Raw genomic sequence first — 19093 nt, 5'->3', positions numbered from 1 at the left:
ACTGCTGTCAGGACTCAGCCATCATCCGGAGGGTCGGTGACCCCTCAAGCAGGGGCCCTGTTCGGCCCCCCCCCCGCCACCGGCCGGCCCTGCCGTCCCGCGGGGCGGTCTCCGGGTCCCCTCACCGGGCCAGCCCCGGCTCGGCCCTGGGGACACGGCGGGGCGCGTCGCCGCTGGCTCTCGGCCTCACAGGGGGCGGCAGGAGGCGGCGCCGGTCGGCGGAGCGGAGAGGAGCGGGGCGGGGCGAGGCGGTGTCCGCCCGGGGGACGGCAGAGCCGGGCCGGAGCCGCCGCGGGGAGGGAGCCGAGCGGCCGGAGCGGGGGCAGCGCCATGGCCGAGAGATACGACGTGGTGGTGGTCGGGGGCGGCATCTCAGGTGGGTCCGGCGGTCCGGGGCGGGGGGGTCCGGTCAGCGCCGGGGGAGCCCAGCCGGGGCGGGTGGTCGCCGGCTCGGGTCGCCCAGCGCCTCGCACGCCCGCCCGGCTAGCCGGGGGCAGGGAGGCGGCGGTACCGACGGGCGGGCGGACGGACGGAGCATCGCGACGGCGGGAGAGGCTGCGGTGGTGGCCTCCTCCTCGGCCTCAGCGGGTCTCCTCTGGCGAGCCCGAGGTGCCAGTGCATCCCGACCCTCTGGGGGAGGATGGCTGAGCCACCGCCGCACTTCAGCCTCAATGCTACAGTGTGTTATTACCTTTTATTCTATTATCTTTTATTCTATTATTTTTTCTATTCTTTTTCCATCATTTTTTATTCTGTTATTCTTTATTCTATCATTTTTTATTATAATAATTTGAAAATTTTTATTATTTTTCTATTGTTTTTATTATTTTAAATATTATTTTTACTCTTTATTTCATTCTTTATTTCTCCTTTTATCATTTTATTATTTATTTTTTCCGATTCTTCCACTGTCCAACCCCCAGCATCCCCCTAACCTGTGTAATTATCACCAGAGCCCTTGGAAGGAAGTTTTGGGCAGGCAAGGCCATACGCGCTCTCCCTCCTCTTCACCAGGTCTGCCTCCTCTTCACCAGGTTCAGGGGTGTTAGGCGGAGGCCCTCGGTCACGAGTGACTAATTTAAATCCTGTGGTTCCTTTTGCTTAGAGCAGGTAGAATCATAAAGGAAAAATGCCTGAAATCAGCTGGATCATTTAGTCAGTTTCTAGTTCCCCAATCAGCACAGGTATGGATTTGAGAGCACGAGCAGTCTGGCAGACAGGGACAGCAGGCATGGAAACCTTCTTGCACATGAGTGGCAACCTGCTGTTTTTAAAGTAATCCTGGCTAGAAGACTTCTGTGCCTGCCCAGATTGAATCTCAGTCATGCATTTTGTTCTGAGATACTTATGCCAAAAAAATTGTGTATGTGCAGTAGGGTTTTCTTTTTGTTTTTTGTTTTTTTCCCCTGTGCCTTTGATATATCAAACAGTTGCTTTTTGGCCTATTGGTGATGGAGTGTGATGCAGTGTGATAGATCCTGTGCTCTATGTCAGTCTCCTCAGTGCATAAAGAGTGTGCATATATCCACAGATCCAAGTAGTATCTCTTGCCAAATTGCAGACAAATTACTCAAGATGTGTTACAAAACATGATTGTAGTTGTCCTTTTTCTACATGGCTTTTAATTTCCACTATTTATTTATCTATAATTCTAGATGTCTGTTTAAGGTATGCAGCATGCAATTTGAACGATATACAAAATGCAATGAACAAAAGCATTGGCGTTATTTCCTGAGGGTGATTCTTTGATAACAATCTGCTGAATAATTATCGAAAGTTTCAAGTACGATTTTGCAATTGGCAAAAAACCAGCCATCCCTTTTCTACAAAGCGCAATTGATTCTGAACACAATGTTATGGCTAATTTTTAACTTAACCCGTGCTTCACAGTGAAAGTTGATTACAGAAAATTACTCAGTGTTAACTATCTGTTCATGCCTTCTAAACAAAAACGTTTCCAGCAGTGTGTTTTTGTACAGCCAGTAGTGTTACAGGTTCCCAGTGTTGAATGAGTCGGAGTGACAGAGTTAGTGTAACAGCTTCTCATATCCCCTTGTTTTTCGTGGTTGCCATGGGAATATGCTCATGGCAGGCCTGCACAGCCCACATAGGTTTTTCTGAAAGAGCAGTCAAACAGAGCAGCAGTGCTGTGCCATGTTAAATTGTGTGCTCTGCTCTTGGCTACCTGCAGCCAACAGCAAGTTGCAGGGGGGTGTAAGGAACCAGTTTTCTATTTACTCCCTTTTACGCCAGATCTTCACCAAAGCACTCTGGATTCATGCTGTAGCAGCTTTTCTCCTCCCACAAAGGCTGGAAAAATATACATGCACAAAAACTACTAATGACTAAGCACCTCTCTTCAGTCACTTTCCTTTAGCTGCCATGTACCACTCCTGATTGACCTCTGTCTTCTGCCCACACACTTCTCTGTAAATCATTGACCTTGCAGCCAGGTGATCAAACTATGGTTTAATATCTTCTTGCTTGTATTGAAAATCCCTGCTGACCTGCCAAACTGCTGCAGAGGTCTCATCTCCTGTCCACTGGAGAATGAAGTATATGCTTTTTAAAACGGGTTGCTCCTTGGAGACCAGGTTTGTTGTTGCTCTGGATTTGATGTGCATTCCTTCAGAAAGTCACTGGTTTTGAGGCGCAGTCAACTGAGACTCTACTGTTCCTGCCTCTAGGTGAAGAGAGCATCAGTCAGGGCACAGCTGTAAAACAGCAGAAAACTCTCCTAACCTTCAGGTGTGCTTGAGTTAGCCACGACAGCTGTCAGCAAAGCGGGTGATCACAGAAGAAACAGAGTTGCTGTGCCCATCTGAGGATGTGAACAAACACGTTGCAGAGAGCACTGCATACTGTTCATTTGCAGGGCTCTGGCCCTCTGTGGCAGCAGTTCTGCCCATCTTTTTATCCAGATTTAATTAGTAGGGTCAAAAATTTAAAGAGTACAAAACCTGATAATGGAATAACAGTGCAGAGACTTTCACAACCCTGTTCTCCTCTGAAGGGGCCGATGTTTTATCTGAAGATACCAGTTCCTTTGCTGAATCATTTTTAGTGTCCTTCATTGCAGGTTTGTTGAAAAGCAAAGAATAAAACTAAAGAACTGGCTAGTATAATGTTACATAATGAAAATCTACTCAAAATTAATCTTAATTGATTTCTTTCAAGTCTAAAAAATATGGTCTGTGGCTTTGCTGAAAATTTCAGATCACCTCAATACAGCTGATGACAGCAAAGAACTTCAAGGAATAGGAGGGCAGATAGGAGTAGGAGTAGATTCTGTTTCATTGGTAAAACTTCTGCTGAAGTCCTTGAAATTTTTGTGAATGGTGTAGATTATAAAAGAGTATTTTAAAAGAAAATTTCCCAACTTAAAAATGCATATATGAAAATGCTTAGCCGCACACTGTATATATTATGCCTGGAACTAAAGAATATTTATATCAGAATAATAGAAGGTCCTCATAGAGCTGGAACTTGTATCATGACAGGTTCTTCTGTTTGCTCAGAACCTTCTCTTTTGCTTTGAAGGGCTCCTCAAGCACAGGGATGGAAACGACTATGAGAAAACTATGACGTTGTGTCATCAAACTTGCTTATATTCTTAATAGAGACTCTGATGACAGAAATTTTCTTAAATCAAATCTTGGAATCTGTTCAGAGGTTTCATTTAAAAACTTCCTCCACATGTTTTCAAAAGTGCCTTCCTGTCCCTGCTTTCGCCATGGGGACCTCTTTCCTTTTTTTGTTTTCAAGTAAGTTACCAGATTTTATCCTAATGTTATGCCAGTCCTATTTAAGAAAATGCTTCTCTTAAATTTCTTGTGCACAGATTTTACAATCAAAGTGAGGTCAATTGTTTTTATTTTTTTTCCCTGAAAAGTGGAGCCTTTTCTTAGTTATGTTGAATGTTATTTGAAGTATGCTTAGTGTTTTTCTGTTCACAAGCAGCCTGTCATGTTCCTATAAGTTTAGAAGCAAAACCTCCTGCAAGATAAAATATTTCTCTTGAAACATTAGGTTTTAAAAATATTTAGATATCTATTATTGTGGTATTTATTTATGACTGTGCTCTGTACTCTTCTTCTTAAGCCTTGCTTTGCATTTGTATGATGATCTAATACACTGTATAATTACAGTAGCTCTCACTGCCATCTGTTGTGCCAGTTTCATATTACTTAAAAAAACCAAACCAAAACAACAAAAAACCCCAAAACCGGATCAGGTGTTTTGTGGGCTATTATCTGAAGAAGTTCAATCTGTTTTAAAATAGACTGAAACAGAGGAAAAAATTGTTTTTCAAAACCAAACTGGGACATGTTGTAAGAAAAGTATACGTGAGACACGTAACTTCCACTAGTTACTACTTCATTCTTTTTGCTGTCTGGCAGTAATTTACAGTGTCATAGTACTCTTCCTTTGAAAAGATCGTTTGCCAAACAAGACACTATTTTTGGAGAACATTACTAGTCTAGCAGTCCTGTACTAGATACCCATTTGGAGAGGAAAAACCCCAGACCAAAATGAAACATGGGCATGGATGAAATAGCTGTGCATGATGAAATGGAATGGATCCATCCATGGGAGTACTGTGACCCTCTCTGAGGAACGTGACCACCCTCTCTGTGGTGCACTCGGGCAAAGGGAATCTGGGACATTTCCCTGTCAGTTGGCATGAGGAAGCTCTTCATTCACGTTTTCAATCATCTGTATCTGCCATCAGGGAGTTCTTCCATGTATTCAACTGCTCTCATGGCTACTGCGAAGGAGTATGAGGCAGTTGGGTGGAGCCTGCAATTTGTCTTCTAGATTCTTCACAAACAAAACTTGGCAATGCACAGTAAACAGGACAGAAAGCAGCTGCATAATGTTGTGAAATAGTTTGGTAGCCTAGGCAGCAGGGACAGCACTTGTAATTCACTGGCTGATACCTCCTAATTGGTCTGAAAGTTGTTTTGATAAGAAGCTTTCCAGTTTACCTGCAGGAGCCATCTCATCTCCCAAGGCTCAGACTGATGCTTCATTAAGGAAAGCTTTTCCATTAGCTTATTTAACTGTTATAAAAGGGTAGTATTAGGGAAAGTTCATTCCATCTGCTGAGCAAAACGTGAAAAACACCCTGAAAGGGACAAAAAAGGTAAGTTAGGGTGGCAAAGCTTTGGGCAAGGGGTTCCTGGGTAGCTATTATGGAAATAACTGGTAGAGAACCCAAGTTTGTGGGTACCAGTTGATATTAGGGTTACAAACTGTAAAGTCCACAAGGTTTTCTTAGTTGTACTGCTGAATTGCATATTTTTTTGACAAACAAGATGAGACACAGGAGAGGCTGAAAGTTCTTTGTAAGAAAATGCAGTGCATTGTTTACTTGGACAGCCACCTGCCATGGTGCTTTTAGTTCAGTAGATTGGTCAGAGTCTAGTCTAGCGCTTGACTAGAACCTAATCACACTGCAGGTAGTGGTAGGTACTCATCTGCATTAGTGTATTGTTTTGGATCAAGTGTGTACCCTGAGCAAATCTCTTGGTTACCCCTACTTAATGCTCTACAGTGTGCAGGCTCAGAGCATATGCATTGGATTCCTTTTGGCATGACACTAAATGGGAAGACATGTTCTAGGAACTCACCTTTTGAGCTATAACTGCTAATGGAATGCTCAGCCTGTAGCACCATAGGAGAGCTACCTGAAATAAAGCCCCTTTCATGCATATAGTGTGGATACTGGGTATTTTACTTTGCAGATCTTCTGCTGTTCTGCACTTTTGCGAACATAGACACTGCAAACTTCCTGTCTTGGGATACTTTTAGTTTTGCAGGTCAAAGGTAGTAATGTGGGAAGAGTAAGCATTTCCATTTTGTGCTCATCTTCCATGAAGACATGGTTAAAAATTATTTACTTGGTCATCCTGACCACGGATGTGCATCTACATCCTCTGTCTCCACCCTCTATGTCTTCTCCTTGCCTATTTTTTTTTCTTTCTTTAATTTTCTTGTAGCATCAAGATGCTGACACATTCTGTCAACTTGTGGATTTAATTTTGCTCATTTTACTCCTTGGCACCACCAAGGACAGGAGTAATTTTAAAGACACGTGATTCAGCATGCTTCCCCTACTCTAGCAAGAGACCCTGGTGTCAGCCTCCAGCAAATAGCAAGATGTTAACCACCACAGTGATGTGAGTCTGGGTCAAATGCTGGTGCCTGCAGTCCCAGAGGCTGTGAGGAGCAGTCTGCTGCTCTGGCTCTATCCTGGGGGCTTTCAGGCTGTTTGACATCTCAGGAGTACCCGAGGACTTAAGGGCAATTGGTGAGTGGAGGTAGTCTTACGGAAAGGTGGAGAACCAGGGCATGAAAGCTAAGTAGGCATGTTTGTACTGCCTAAGTAGGCAGCCTGAGCAATGTGGGCTTGCACAGCCCTGATAGTCCCAGAGGTAAACTTCCAGCACTGCTTTTAGTATCATAAACCAGCAGAGAATTTGCTCTATATTTACATATCTTACACAGCAGCTAATGACAATGAATTAGGTCTTATGCATAATTTAGTCAATTGAGGAGGCTTTTTTCTTCTTCAGAAGTTACTATTCTGTATGTAAACAATCTGGGTGATTTTGGCACATTTCCCACTGGTGCAGTTTTCTTCTCTATAGCACAACTGACAGCTGTAGTTAAGTAGTTCTGTTACTTAAAGATAAAAAGCCATATTGTCTCACTGGCCCTTCCCAGAAGAGGATTCGCTTGCCTTTGTGTTTTGTCTCAGTTCTGTAGCAGCTAGTCACAGAGTGCACTGATACAATGGTGAAATTTAGCATGGTTATAAAAGTTTGCTGAGCAATGCCATAGTGAATTGAAGATCTTCCTTTGGTTTTCCTTTACAGAGAATGTGTCTTGATGCGCTTACAAAGCTCTCGGTTACATTTCTGAAATTGGTCATCATTCATAGAATCATAGAATAGTTGGTGTTGGAAGGCACCTACAAAGGTAATTTAGTTCATTCCCCCTGCAGTGAGTGGGGACATCTTCAAGTAGATGAGGTTGCTCAGAGCCCTGTCCAACCTGACCTTGAATGTGTTCAGGGATGACCCATCTATTACCTCTCTGGGCAAGCTATTCCAGTGCTTCACCACTTTCATTGTAAAAAGCTTCTTTCTTATATCTAGTCTATATCTACTCTCCTTTAGTTCAGAGCCATTAACCCTTGTCCTGTTGCAAGAGGCCCTGGTAAAAGGTTTGTCCCCATCTTTCTTATAAACCTCCTTTAAGTACTGAAAGGCCGCACTAAGGTGTCCCCGAACCTTCTCTTCTCCAGGCTGAGAAACCCCAACTTTCAAAACCTGACCTCACAGGGGAGATGCTCCAGCCCTCTGATTGTTTTTGTGCCCCTGCTCTGGACCCATTCCAACAGTTCTATGTTTTTCCCCTACTGAGGAGTCCAGAGATTTAGCTGGAATTCAATTTCTTGAGGAAATTCCATTCATCTCATTACAGTTTCAATTGTTTAATTTTTATATTGCCATTTTTGAACTTAACATGATTTTCCTTCTGGGCAGATAACCTATTTCGTCCTTGTAAACTTATGTCAGATATTAAGTTTCTTGCTGCCTTTTGAGGTGGTTTGTCAAAGTGTGATCATTCATCTAACTGACTAGCTTTATTTCCTTACAGACTAATTTGTGTCTAAGGTTTATAACCTTGTAATGTTGTGTGATCCTTGTTTAAATTTTTTTTTCTGCTGATTTCAGTGGTCAATAAGAGTGCTATACAGCATGTTGGTATTTAAACTGTGAATCTCTAGTATTCTTTTAAATAACCCACCCATGCACCTGGATTTTGTTAGTTTTCTGTTCGAGCAGCTTGCTTAAAAGTAATGTCAGTGTGAAGTCCCTTAGAAACTTTATTTGCTCCACAATCCATTATTATGATCAGTATTATGGAGTGCTGTAGGGAACAGAAAGAGGAATGGGTGTCAATATCTCAGTTGTGGAGACCCTGAGGTAGCAAAATAGGAGATGCTGGTAAGTGCCTGTCAAGCCACAGAGGAGTTGCATTGACTTACTCAAGAAACAGTGATAATATTATTTATGGGAAGAGCAGGCTTCCAAGGAGAGAGAGAGAGTGAAGTATTTTCAGGGACAAAGCTGCCCAAGGGAATTCAACCCATTTTTTTCTTCTCGCCCCTCTCTTCCTCCATCCCCTGTCCTCTTTGTGCTGCCCTCACTGCTAGACAGATGTTCCCACCTCCCTAGCAGATATGTGGGGCTGCTGTATGCCTGACACCCACAGCCCCACAGGACTCTGCTACCTGGACTTAGTGTTAGAAGGGATGCTCTTGGTGGCATCAGGAGCATTAGCACCTATGGGTAGAGAGCAGGGAACTGCTTAAGAAATCACAGACATCAGGATTTTTTTGTAGGAGGACTCTGTGTGTGTGTAGAAGAAGGGAGGGCAGGGGACAGGATTTGGGGACACAAGGTGCAGACCATCCCTGGAAGAAAGGATAGTGCAGTCTAGAAAGTTTCAGACCTTGTGAGCTACTTCTGGTAGCTGGTGTATATGGCAAAATACATCATAGATGCGCTGGTTTTTAACACTGATGTAACACTGAGGAGTCTCTGTGTTCATTAGAGCCTCTGTCATCTTGTAGTTACAAGGGTTAGGCCATGGTGGTGACCGCTGTTTGGCACTTCATGTTTCAGGTGATTAAAGAGTTCCATGAAGTTTCTATTAATTTGAAGCCTGTTCATCTTACAAATAAGGCTTTGTACTATACAAATTCTTTGCATTTTTCAGTTTCAACCATACAACTCAGCTGGGAGTGAGGGAGGTGGGGAGGAAAGATGCCTTTGTAGCCTCCTGCCTCCCAGCCAGCTGGTCTTTATCTTGATGGTATAATTCATATATAAAACATTGAATGCAGTCTGTTTGGTTGACTGCACACGGCCACAGCTGATCAAACAGCCAGTTCATACTATGCATCATGATTACCTGGATAGCTTGCATATAAACTCGCGTCCTGTTTGCTTGAGTGATAGATCTGTGTTTGAATGCATTAAATATTGGAGCAAGACACCTCTTTTGTTCCCATATGAGTTAATTTTTTATGAGGTTAACTTAACTAGAGGCTGAATCAGTGAGTTATGCTAAACAGCAAGCGCAAATGGAGAAAGAGATGCGGAAAGAGTGTAAATTCCTTTATTTTGCACCTTAGATACCTTAGATACTTCTCTTCTGTGCTTCCTTCACCTTTTATTTTTCTTTTTTCCTCCATGCTTTATATCAGAATGGTACAAAAATAACGGTAGCATTTTTTCTTTCATAATACTGATATTTTCATGAGCTGTTTGGCTCAAACTTTTTCCTGCCTGCATTAAAAGAGGGAGGGAAGACAGTCACTTGATAATATTCTTATTCAGTGGCTCCCTTTTGGGCTTCTCTGGATACCATCTATGTTCTCAGCCTTTGATGTCTCAGCCTGGTTCATCCTGAGTTGGCCATCAAGAAAAGAAGTGGTCTTTTTGGGATATCAACAAAGAGCTGACTGACATCTAAAGTGATTACACAGGATGCTGGGAAGTGGTGGGATTCATCTTCATTTTTCAGTTATTCAAATAGATAAAATGTTTAAAAATCCTTGTAAACTTTACAAGTGAGTAGTATCTAGCCTGTGTGTTAATGTGTGTGTACACTTACCTATGTATATGTGTGCCATGATGATGATAGGAATTTCCAGAGGGTCACTGGGGGATGAGTTGGTGGATATTTAAAAGTGCACTGAGAGATGCTCAATAGAAACCCATAATTATTAAGTGCAACTGGGTGAAAATAGTTGGCTGAAGATCAAGGAAAACAAGAAACAAGATGGATAGCCATGGAATGAGGGCATGGTGGCTCTGCTGGGGGCTTTGCTAGCTGCCACAAGAAGTGACCTTCTCTAGATAGATGCCTGTGAGTCACCAGATATTGAGAAATCTGGGAAATTACATGTTACTTTTCATGTCAAGATCTGAGACTGATAGTCTGCTTATTTTTAAAGTTCACATCTTCTATTTGATCATGCATTTTGAGCATTTACTTTTCTCGGGGGACTAAAAAAATTAGAATTCTTTCCTTGAGAACATGCAAGACTTAGCAAAACGGATAAGCTTTTCTCTTCAGAGGCAACTGCTGCATAATTTTGCAAAATTTTCCAGATGTAGCTTAGTATTTTTTCCCACATTGCTGTGTATGGAAGGCAAAACTCTTCTTCAGAGTAAATCTGTCTGGCGTTTTGTTTGCTTGTATATCTCTCTGCCTAAAAGGATGCTTTTAGTAAATTGCATATACAGTGCCTAAGCCAGTTCATTGTGTTTGTTCCAATGCTACGGTATGTTTGTTGTAGTTCTACCTTTTCTTTCAGTTCTCTGTATCTCCTCTACTACTTCCTTCTCTCTGTTATGCTTTGAGGCAACCTAGGCTGTAAACTCTAGGAAAGGGGTGACCTAAGGCAAAGGAGGCTCTGAGACCGAAGCTGAGAGGTAATATTGCAGTGCAGATGATAATAATAATAATAATAATACAATTAACTTTAACTCTTCAGTATATCCCGGGGCCATAACAAAGGGCATATGGAATGTGCTTTGTTCGGGTTCTTTTTTTTTACCTGACTGGAGCCTAGAACCAGAATTCTGACTCTTCCTTTCAAAGTGAGGTGGGAATTCAATGGGGATGCTGCTCCATGTGTAAGACATGACAGTGAAGTGAACTGAATACTGAATAAATGATCGATACTAGACGTGAAATGCTGGAGTGCCCAGTTTCATTAGTCCAAAGTTTAATTGGAAACTTCCATTGTAAAAATGCAATGGAAACTAAAGAGAAGCCCTGGGCAAGAGCAGAACAGCTGTGGCTTCAGTGCTTGAGCCTGGGCACCACCACACTGAAGGTGTTGGGTTTCCACCCAAATGCAACAAGCTTTCTTCATGCCATGCTTGGCCAGGCTTGATCTTAAGGTACCACCGCTTGAATTGGTGGATATTTAAAAGTGCCATATTTATAGTTGGTGGATATTTAAAAGGTGGATATTTAAGGTACCACCACTTTGCTCATCTCACTCATGACTGGCCATATCACTTAACCAGGTGCAATGCCTGGGGCAGATGTAGACTGAATGTTTTTAATGTTGGTTTTAAGAACTCTGCTTTATAAATGCTGCTCCCTGCACATCATCTAGGAGCACTTTCAGGGAGAAGAGATCACAGAAAGTTGGGACTAGAGTTTATGCTCCCGTAAAGTCACATTAACTCATGGGGACGCTCATACTGACCTCAGTGACAAGGTTTCAGAACCAGTGCTCAGACAGAAAAAACCTCATTGTCTAACCTTGGCTAGACAATGAAATGCTAATAGAAATAAATTTTATTTGCTCATAGAGTGCTGTATCCTAGCCAGAAATGTTATGTCCTTTGTACAAATATTTTAAGTAAATATACATTTTAAGCAGATAGGCAGATTGATAATGTCTTTTTCTACTCCTTGGGGTTTCTCAAACTGTAATTTTATTATTTTTTAAGTTCTCTGGTGTTGTGATATTCATTTTAGTGGCAATCATTGCTGCACAGTGATAAAGCTTAGGAAGAGAGAGCATCTCCCCCCATGGTCAAAATACTTGCATCAAAAGAGAGTTGCTTTGATATGTTTCACTGTACTGTTCAGCAAATGAAGATAAGGCATTGAGAATAACCAAGAGCGACAATTTACAGAGACCCAGCTCTACCATGTTTTTAGGTTCTGAACAATAATTCTTGTATCTTTCTTCTATGAGATTGAGTCAGATATCTAAAGTACTTTTGTAAAGGTGGCCCAAATTTGAGCAGTTAAAAGGTTACCTTCACCCTGAAAGCATATGGGTGGAGATGAGGGGCTAAGTTAATAAAAGCTATTGTTGGGTTGCAGTATCTTGTTGTCCTTGTAGCCCTTTGCTTTTCAGAAGTATTGTCACCTAGATAACTCTTGGAGCAATCTGGATGCTATGTACCTTGTCCTGCAGAGGACTAAGAAAGCAGTGGAGCGGGAAAAGCGACTGTTGTTCATGCTCACCATTTTTGATAGCAATGTGTCAGCCTGATGTGAACTGAGTTTCAGTCAGTGTGCTCTTACCTATTGCTGTTGTAGCGCTCCCGTTACGATTCTGAGCATGTTCCTTGAATTTATAAGGGGATAATATTCTTCACAAGAGCAAAATCCCTTGACCTTTCCGTAATGTGAGAAATGTTACAAAAAATGCCTCTCTCACCTTAACTCACCCAGACCCTGGGCCAATATTGGCTTTGCTTTTTTTGTTGTTGTTGTTTTGTTTTTTATTTTGCTTACAATCCTTATCTATAATGCCTTTGCAGGCATTATTGTCTCAAGCCATTATTTCAATTAAAACATTTTAGCTGGCTAATGATGAGTGACAGAGGTAAAGGTGACCGGCGCCAGGTTCAATCTCTCAGTAGCAGACCAGTAATCGGATTGTGTTCATTAGAGCAGTCTACACACACAAACCCAATGCTGTTAAATTGCAGTTTCTGACACAGTAATGCAATAAAGAAACTGTGGAAGACTTGAAGGAGAAAACCCACTGGTGGAAAATGGCTGCTAGCTAAGCAGATAAGAACATGCCTTTTCTCTGGTTCTGCTCTCCATCCCTTCAGTATCACAGCAGCATGCAAACTATATTATGCTAATGGCACTGAACTAGCAGAATGTTTTTAGGACATTTCTTAAAAGGAGGTCAGAGAACCCTGAGAATTAACAAGAAGGGTTTTTATTTGAATTTCAGAGTAATTAGGCCAAAGCAACAGGAAACAGGAGTCTTCCATTAACTGATATAATTTTTAGATGCTAGGAACTTACCCAGACGGTATTCCTTGTCAAAGGAGTGCTTTTCTGCTTCCCCCACAGTTCACCTCAACTGCTTGGAGCGTATTCCTCTTTATTTCTTCCTATTGCCCTAGGTCAAACACTGCAACTGTGTGGATCAGTAACAACGGGGTTCTCCTTAAAATTTATTCTGTAGTGTTAAGACTGAAGGATTTTGTTTCACTGGGTTCTGTGCATCGGTTTTGGCCAAACTTATTTATCTGCTCTATGCATTTTGTATGTATTTCTGAGCATCAGAGATGGTAGGTAAGGGTTACTGTATGAAGACATCTAATAGTGAGGGAAGTTGTGTTTCCCATGTGGTCCCACAGCAATACCCAGCCTCTGTAACTTTTTTGTAGGCTTTGACTGATTTGCTGGTTTTACTTAGTGTTTCAGCTGCTTAAGGTTTTGTGATTTTTTTGTGAGACTCATCACTTCCGTTAAGCAAAGAAATTAAATTCCTGGCCCCTCTGGTCAAAATGAGACATAGACTCAAACTCAAGAGTAATACAAATCTTGAGATTTCTAAAATAACAGCTTCAAGATGTTAAATGTCCATGGCCAAAAGTGGTCTGACTAATATTTTTGAATACTTACGTTAAGAAGTACTTGAGTTCATTTACCTTCTTGATCTTGGACTCCTTATTTGTTTATATATAATCAATTATGGTATGTTTCCCTTTCTTGTTATCAGTCTCGTGAAACAGTTTTACATCCCACAATTTCTGCTTTAGCCCCAGGGCAGGGGGGGCTTGTTATGCCATTTCCAAGGCACATTTTGTGACAAATCCTCACGTTGAGCCTCGTGCTGGGTTTGTTTACTGCCCTGGACCCCATCAAGGTGCTCAGGCTCCGCTACTGCGAGCTGCTGTGCCCGCTGGCCTTGGGTAAAGGAGCATCTGTTACCTGATGTCTCTGCAGACAGTGATTTAGATGTGCCCGAACAGGTTGAGAGCAAGGAAATAATCCTCAAGAAACTCATCATTTTTGGCTTTATTTACAAGGTTTTTTGCAGCAGCCGCTTCTCATGCAGACGTGCTTGAGCCTTCAGTTGGTTGCCTGGAGGATGACTTGCTTCTTAGCCCCTGCTTGAACACATCATGTCAAGGGGGACGCTGTCAGCAGTTAAACAAGCTGGTGCAGGGCTTGTTCACACATGTATGTCCAAGTCATGGAGGCACAGCAAAGTTAAAATCAGTTCCTTGCCGCTTTCAGGTGTTGGATGTTTCTAATCTACACGTACAGCCCATGTTTGGATGCGGAGTCCAAGTGTCTGGCATCTGTTACAAAAGCTAAAACTCCTCTGGGCAGTAGTTTGTAAACATATCTTTGATGTCAAAATAAATAAATAAATGAAGAGGAGGAGAGAGAAATATCAGCAAATTTAATGAATGTGAGGAAATCCAGGTGTGAGACATCTAAGTTCTGTAGTAAGACCTGCAAGTAAGTACAGTACAAGTAGGATGGCAGTTTATGTTCCTGCTCAAAAACAATTTTAGTTGGAGAGAGAAATTCTTAAGGTTATAAAGTAAACAGTTTTTTGACAGACATCTTAGAAGCAATTAAATGAATGGCAGTAGCTTAGAGGCTCTTTCTTTGCTCCCTACATGAATTTAAATGTAGAATTTGTAGATGATACTTATAATTACATATATGAGAGAAGAGGTGGGTTTTATTTTTTGTATCTTAGAAGGAAGAGAGTAAATATGGGGGAACACAATAAAGTAGTGAATAATACAGAGAAAGTACATTAAGAACTGCAGAAATGCCTTCAGAAATAAACTTTATTTACAGCTTTATAATCTATCCCCTTCCAAGTTACTTGCCCTGTCCCTTGTACACTAAAAGGGAACTGGGTGTAGCCCAAGGGAGAAATAAAAGCTTGCTAATTCACTTGCTGTTGTGTATCGGTTGTCTAGCTGTACAGAGAATGACAGAAGTACCCTATGAAAAAAAAACAACAAAACAACCCAAACTTAAATGGAAGAAGGCACAAGTATCATTTAGAGACACATCAGAGATGCAACTTCCAATCCTGTCCTTTCTTGTGAAATTTTTGTGGAAATGCTAAGGTTAAATGGCTATTTCAGTCAATTTGCTGATTCCAGGCAGAATCAAACTGGTGTTAAAAAATTTCAATGAGTTTTTTTAAAAATTTACTTTAAAATGTTATTTAGATAGTCAGATAAGTTTGACTGTAGGGCTTCATTGTAGTCCATAATACATGGATTCAGATGAAAAATGTAAGTCTCGTCCCATTTGTCAATCCAAATGTGAGTTTGGGTTCTGCCCTAGCACAGAAATCTAAGATTTTCTCTTAAAAAAAACCTCACACAACCAAAACCAAACAAAAACTGAATTAGTTGTTCTCTTAATATAAGAGAGATGTTAACATTAGGAAGTGAGGTTATAATGAAGCTGTGTAATCCAATGGTGCAATTTAAGATGGTTAGCAGGTACAGAGGCATCAATCAGGAAAGAAGTAAGTTTGAACTGAAGATGAAATAATTATTGTGATTAGTACAATTGAGTAAGATCTGTGTGAACATGGAGTGCTGCATGATGGGGAAATGATTTTCATGTCTTGAACTTGCACTATAAAAATCTGGGGGAGGCAATCTCTCACCAGTATCTCTGAGTGGCTGCGGTTGGGTACCGGGTTGCTATGGGAACGGATGAAGGCTTGGCTGGTTAAACATCCTCTAAGCACAATGGTATTTTCAGTCTCTGGCTTCAAATAAGACCTATCATCTTTGCTTCTTTGTTGTTTGCATTAATTATCTGCCTATCAGTTCTCTGAGTTGCACTGCAGGTGAGGCTGCTTAACCATATGTTTTCTGCCATATATATATATATATATGGCTCTTTGTTGCCCCTTGAAGAAAGCTGACCTACAATGGAAATTGGACCCAATTACTGGCCTCTGTGAAGCAGTGGCAAAAGTGGTGGAGCCCTTATATTGCAATTCAGATCTGATTGCTTTGAAATGGTCCTGGGGAGGAGGGGAAGGTGCCACTGGGTGGCAAAACATTGTGTGTGAAGTAGGAGTAATAACAGCATCAGTTATGTTTTTGGAAGAACTTTGCATTTGAATGTGGCTGTTTGCCTCACTTGTGAGGGATGGGGGCAATATTAAATATCTGCCTTTTGTTGGTGATGTGCAAGAGAGTGAGAGGTAAGCCGGAGGCAGTGCTGAAATGTGGCACTTGTGAAGGGTTAAACTTCTCAAGAAGAGATCTTACATCACGTATGACAGATTTTTCCAGGCTTTGCATTGCATGCTTCGTGTATGCTCTGTTTGTTGCAATTGGAGTATTAAGCACAAGAGAGGCCGCTCTGACTCTTGCTCTGGAAAGAGGTTGTGGTTTGTAGGAGTTTCCTGCAGTAATTTCTATTTTCTGAAAAGCAAACCTCAACTTGTCCTCCCATATTAATGTACGAGTATTCATTTCCATTTTAATATGTTTTTGTTGCTGTTCCTGGTGCCTTATCTGTCCTTGTATCACTTTGGCTTGGAGCTCTCCCTCTGCAGCATCCACTCCTCTCTCTGTTATTATAGTAGTCCAAGAGCCCATTTGGGGTCTTGGGCCCATCTCAAAGGAACGGGTGCGGGGTGATGTGTGAGATACCACATTGCAGTGCAATATTAACAGGCAAGAATGTTGCTATTTTTGGTATCTGTGACAGCAGTCTTGCCTTGTCCTGTACTGTGCTTGCTCTGAGACCTAACCTGGTCCTTCACTCTGACCCTCTTCTTCCACCTTTTTTCCCCGTTACACGCTTGTGGTGAGGGAGAGGAAGAGCTAGAGCCTGGCTGTGTTCCCCACCTGTGACAGCAATTATCTGCATAATTTCTCTGGCAAACTTTGGACCAGAATAGAGGTGTCATGTAGGTGAGAGAAGTGTGCTTAGTTTGGGAACCCTGTAGACAGCAACTTCCACTGTGGAGTCAAGCTCCAAGGACACACCTCTCTCACTACAGAGATCTGATTTGCTGGAGGATGGTCATGGGGCAGTGAGATATTAAAGAGCCTGATCCTCCCCTCCACACTGGTTTTGATTTTTTTTGTATTTGCGTCATCAGGAAGGAGTAAACTGTTATCCATCTCTAACAGGTACATTTGTGGATGGATGGAGAAAAAAAAAGATGGCATCTGCCCCAAAATAAACAGTCAGGAGTAAATAGTGGGTAGGTGCAACAGGGTGGTTGAAAGGTGCATAAGGAAACAGGGAGATGGCATCTGGGCTGACCACTGCAAATCGGCTGCGTTTCAGTTGAATCTAGAGACCTATCCTTTCACAAGATTCTCCATCTATTCAGCTCTTGGGAATAAACTGCCTTTGTTCCCAGCTGTACTTAAATGTTCATTCATTAAATTTTAATAAAGAAAGTCAAATTTCATATTCCTTAATCAGTGTTGGTTACTGAATGTTATTAATTGATTAGTCGGTGCCTGTTAGCTTGATAAGCCAACATAAACCTGCAGTGACAACAGCCTTCAGATTATGTATTGATTCTGTAAATTATTAATAACTACTGTTGATCCTCTCCCAACTGATGAAATATTTGTCTTTTTTGAAAAGCAACTTTTTTTTTCTTTAACTGATAAGCTATATTTATTTAGGAGGTTTGTTGCCTATTTTTCCTTCCGGAGTCAATATCTTTTTGCAAGTTGTTTGAAGGGGTGGTCTGTGTTTGCATACCATGACTGTTTTCTGTATTTTGTTCTTCCTTGGTATCTTCAAATATTTGTGAGTGAAGTCAAGGCCACTGATCCAGCCAGATGTTTTTGCAATATAATTTCCTCAATAAGGAAGTATGGAGAGACCTTTATCAGTGTCATTACTGTTTTTCTCACAAGTACTTATGTGAAAACCCAAGATAAATAAGCCCATGAAGCTAGAAATAAAAGCAGGACAGTATGATCTTTTAATGGAAACATCTGCTGCTTCTCTTCAGAAAATGTCAAATCGTTTAGATAGATAGGTCTACACCATTGTCTCTTTTTTTACAGATGGGGAAGCAAAGGGCTTATGTGATTTAACTGGCACAGTGCAGCAGGTTCGCTGCAGTGCTGGGAACAGGACATGGCTCTCTTACTCCCAAGCCACTACTTGATGACGAGGATGTTCTTTAGCACCTTTAGTAGCTCTTATTAATATTCTTTCTCTATCCAAGGCTGCTATATTTTCTTCATTACAATTTCATTCAGTCCTGCTATGGTTGCTTTGGCCATCTGTTTTTCCTGCCAGCACTTTTGCCATTTCTTCCATGGCTGTCTTATGTTTGGAACACTCTGCTTGGATGACTCCTTATCAAAACTACATGTACTAGGACACAGAGAGGAAACTGGTTGCCTTCTGATGGTGACAAGACAGAGAGCCAGAAAGGATTGCTCAATTGTGATGTATCAGTATGGCTTCTAGCCTGGCCTGTGCTGAACTTTATTCAACACATCCTGTCAGTTCAAGAGGATGATGAAATTCTCTAGAATATAACTCTTGTTGTCCCACTACAAATTCACTCACGTGGCCAAATAAGAGCCTCAGTTTATACAAATCTCAGTTTGTGTGCTGAAGTAAAAGGCAGAGATGATCTTAAGAAGTTGAGAGGTTACGGGCTGTATTTGCTCCATATTGTGCACCCTTTCTAGTTCCGTTCCTTCCATAGTGGCTTGACACGCTGTAGGGCCTGATGCTAATATTTTCCTCTGTGGATTTATGAGGATTCATGACATCAGAACTAAAACAAAATGTTCCCTTCTGTATTCCCGTTGTTCCCTCTCTTGTCGCAGCTTCAAGAATTGCAAGATGGAAATAAAACTGTGTGAAGAAAATGGATGAGGAATGAAGCAGGTTTTCTGGGGTACAGTTACCCATACTTTTTCTTCTTGTTGCCACACACAAGTGCACATTCTGTCTCTTCTGAGTCACGCCATGTGTTCTTCAGGAGAAGAAACCTGTGACCTGACTGTTTGGGAACTTTGCTAACGTGCTTTAGACGTCTGCTTTACAGCTCTGAATATTTTACGATAAGCTTCAGGAAAACTTTTGAAATTTAGGACAGTCCTATTAAAACTTCACTTCATCCTTTTTTTGTTTGGGTTAGAAAAGATGACATGCTGTTGTTAGAAAACAGAAAGCTGTCCTCCCTGAGTTCTCTGCCTGGCTGGATGACTATCATAGCAAGTGCTGGCTTGTGCAT

General features: G+C 41.7%; 1 protein-coding gene across 1 annotated transcript in view; it reads left to right on the top strand.

Annotated features, from left to right (window-relative positions):
• The first annotated feature begins 253 nt into the window (after positions 1-253).
• Positions 254-19093, top strand: part of LOC106885750 (amine oxidase [flavin-containing] B-like) — a 57970-nt gene continuing 39130 nt past the window's right edge. Inside the window, exon 1 of the mRNA XM_014938198.1 lies at positions 254-376. Coding sequence (XP_014793684.1) covers positions 331-376 — 46 coding nt within the window. The 5' untranslated portion in view covers positions 254-330. The remainder of the gene's footprint in view (positions 377-19093) is intronic.

This window comes from Calidris pugnax, unplaced genomic scaffold (assembly GCF_001431845.1).
Source record: "Calidris pugnax isolate Ruff unplaced genomic scaffold, ASM143184v1 scaffold25, whole genome shotgun sequence".
Taxonomy (NCBI): domain Eukaryota; kingdom Metazoa; phylum Chordata; class Aves; order Charadriiformes; family Scolopacidae; genus Calidris; species Calidris pugnax.
The sequence above is the reverse complement of the archived record's forward strand: the minus strand, read 5'-3'. Positions and strand labels throughout refer to the sequence as shown.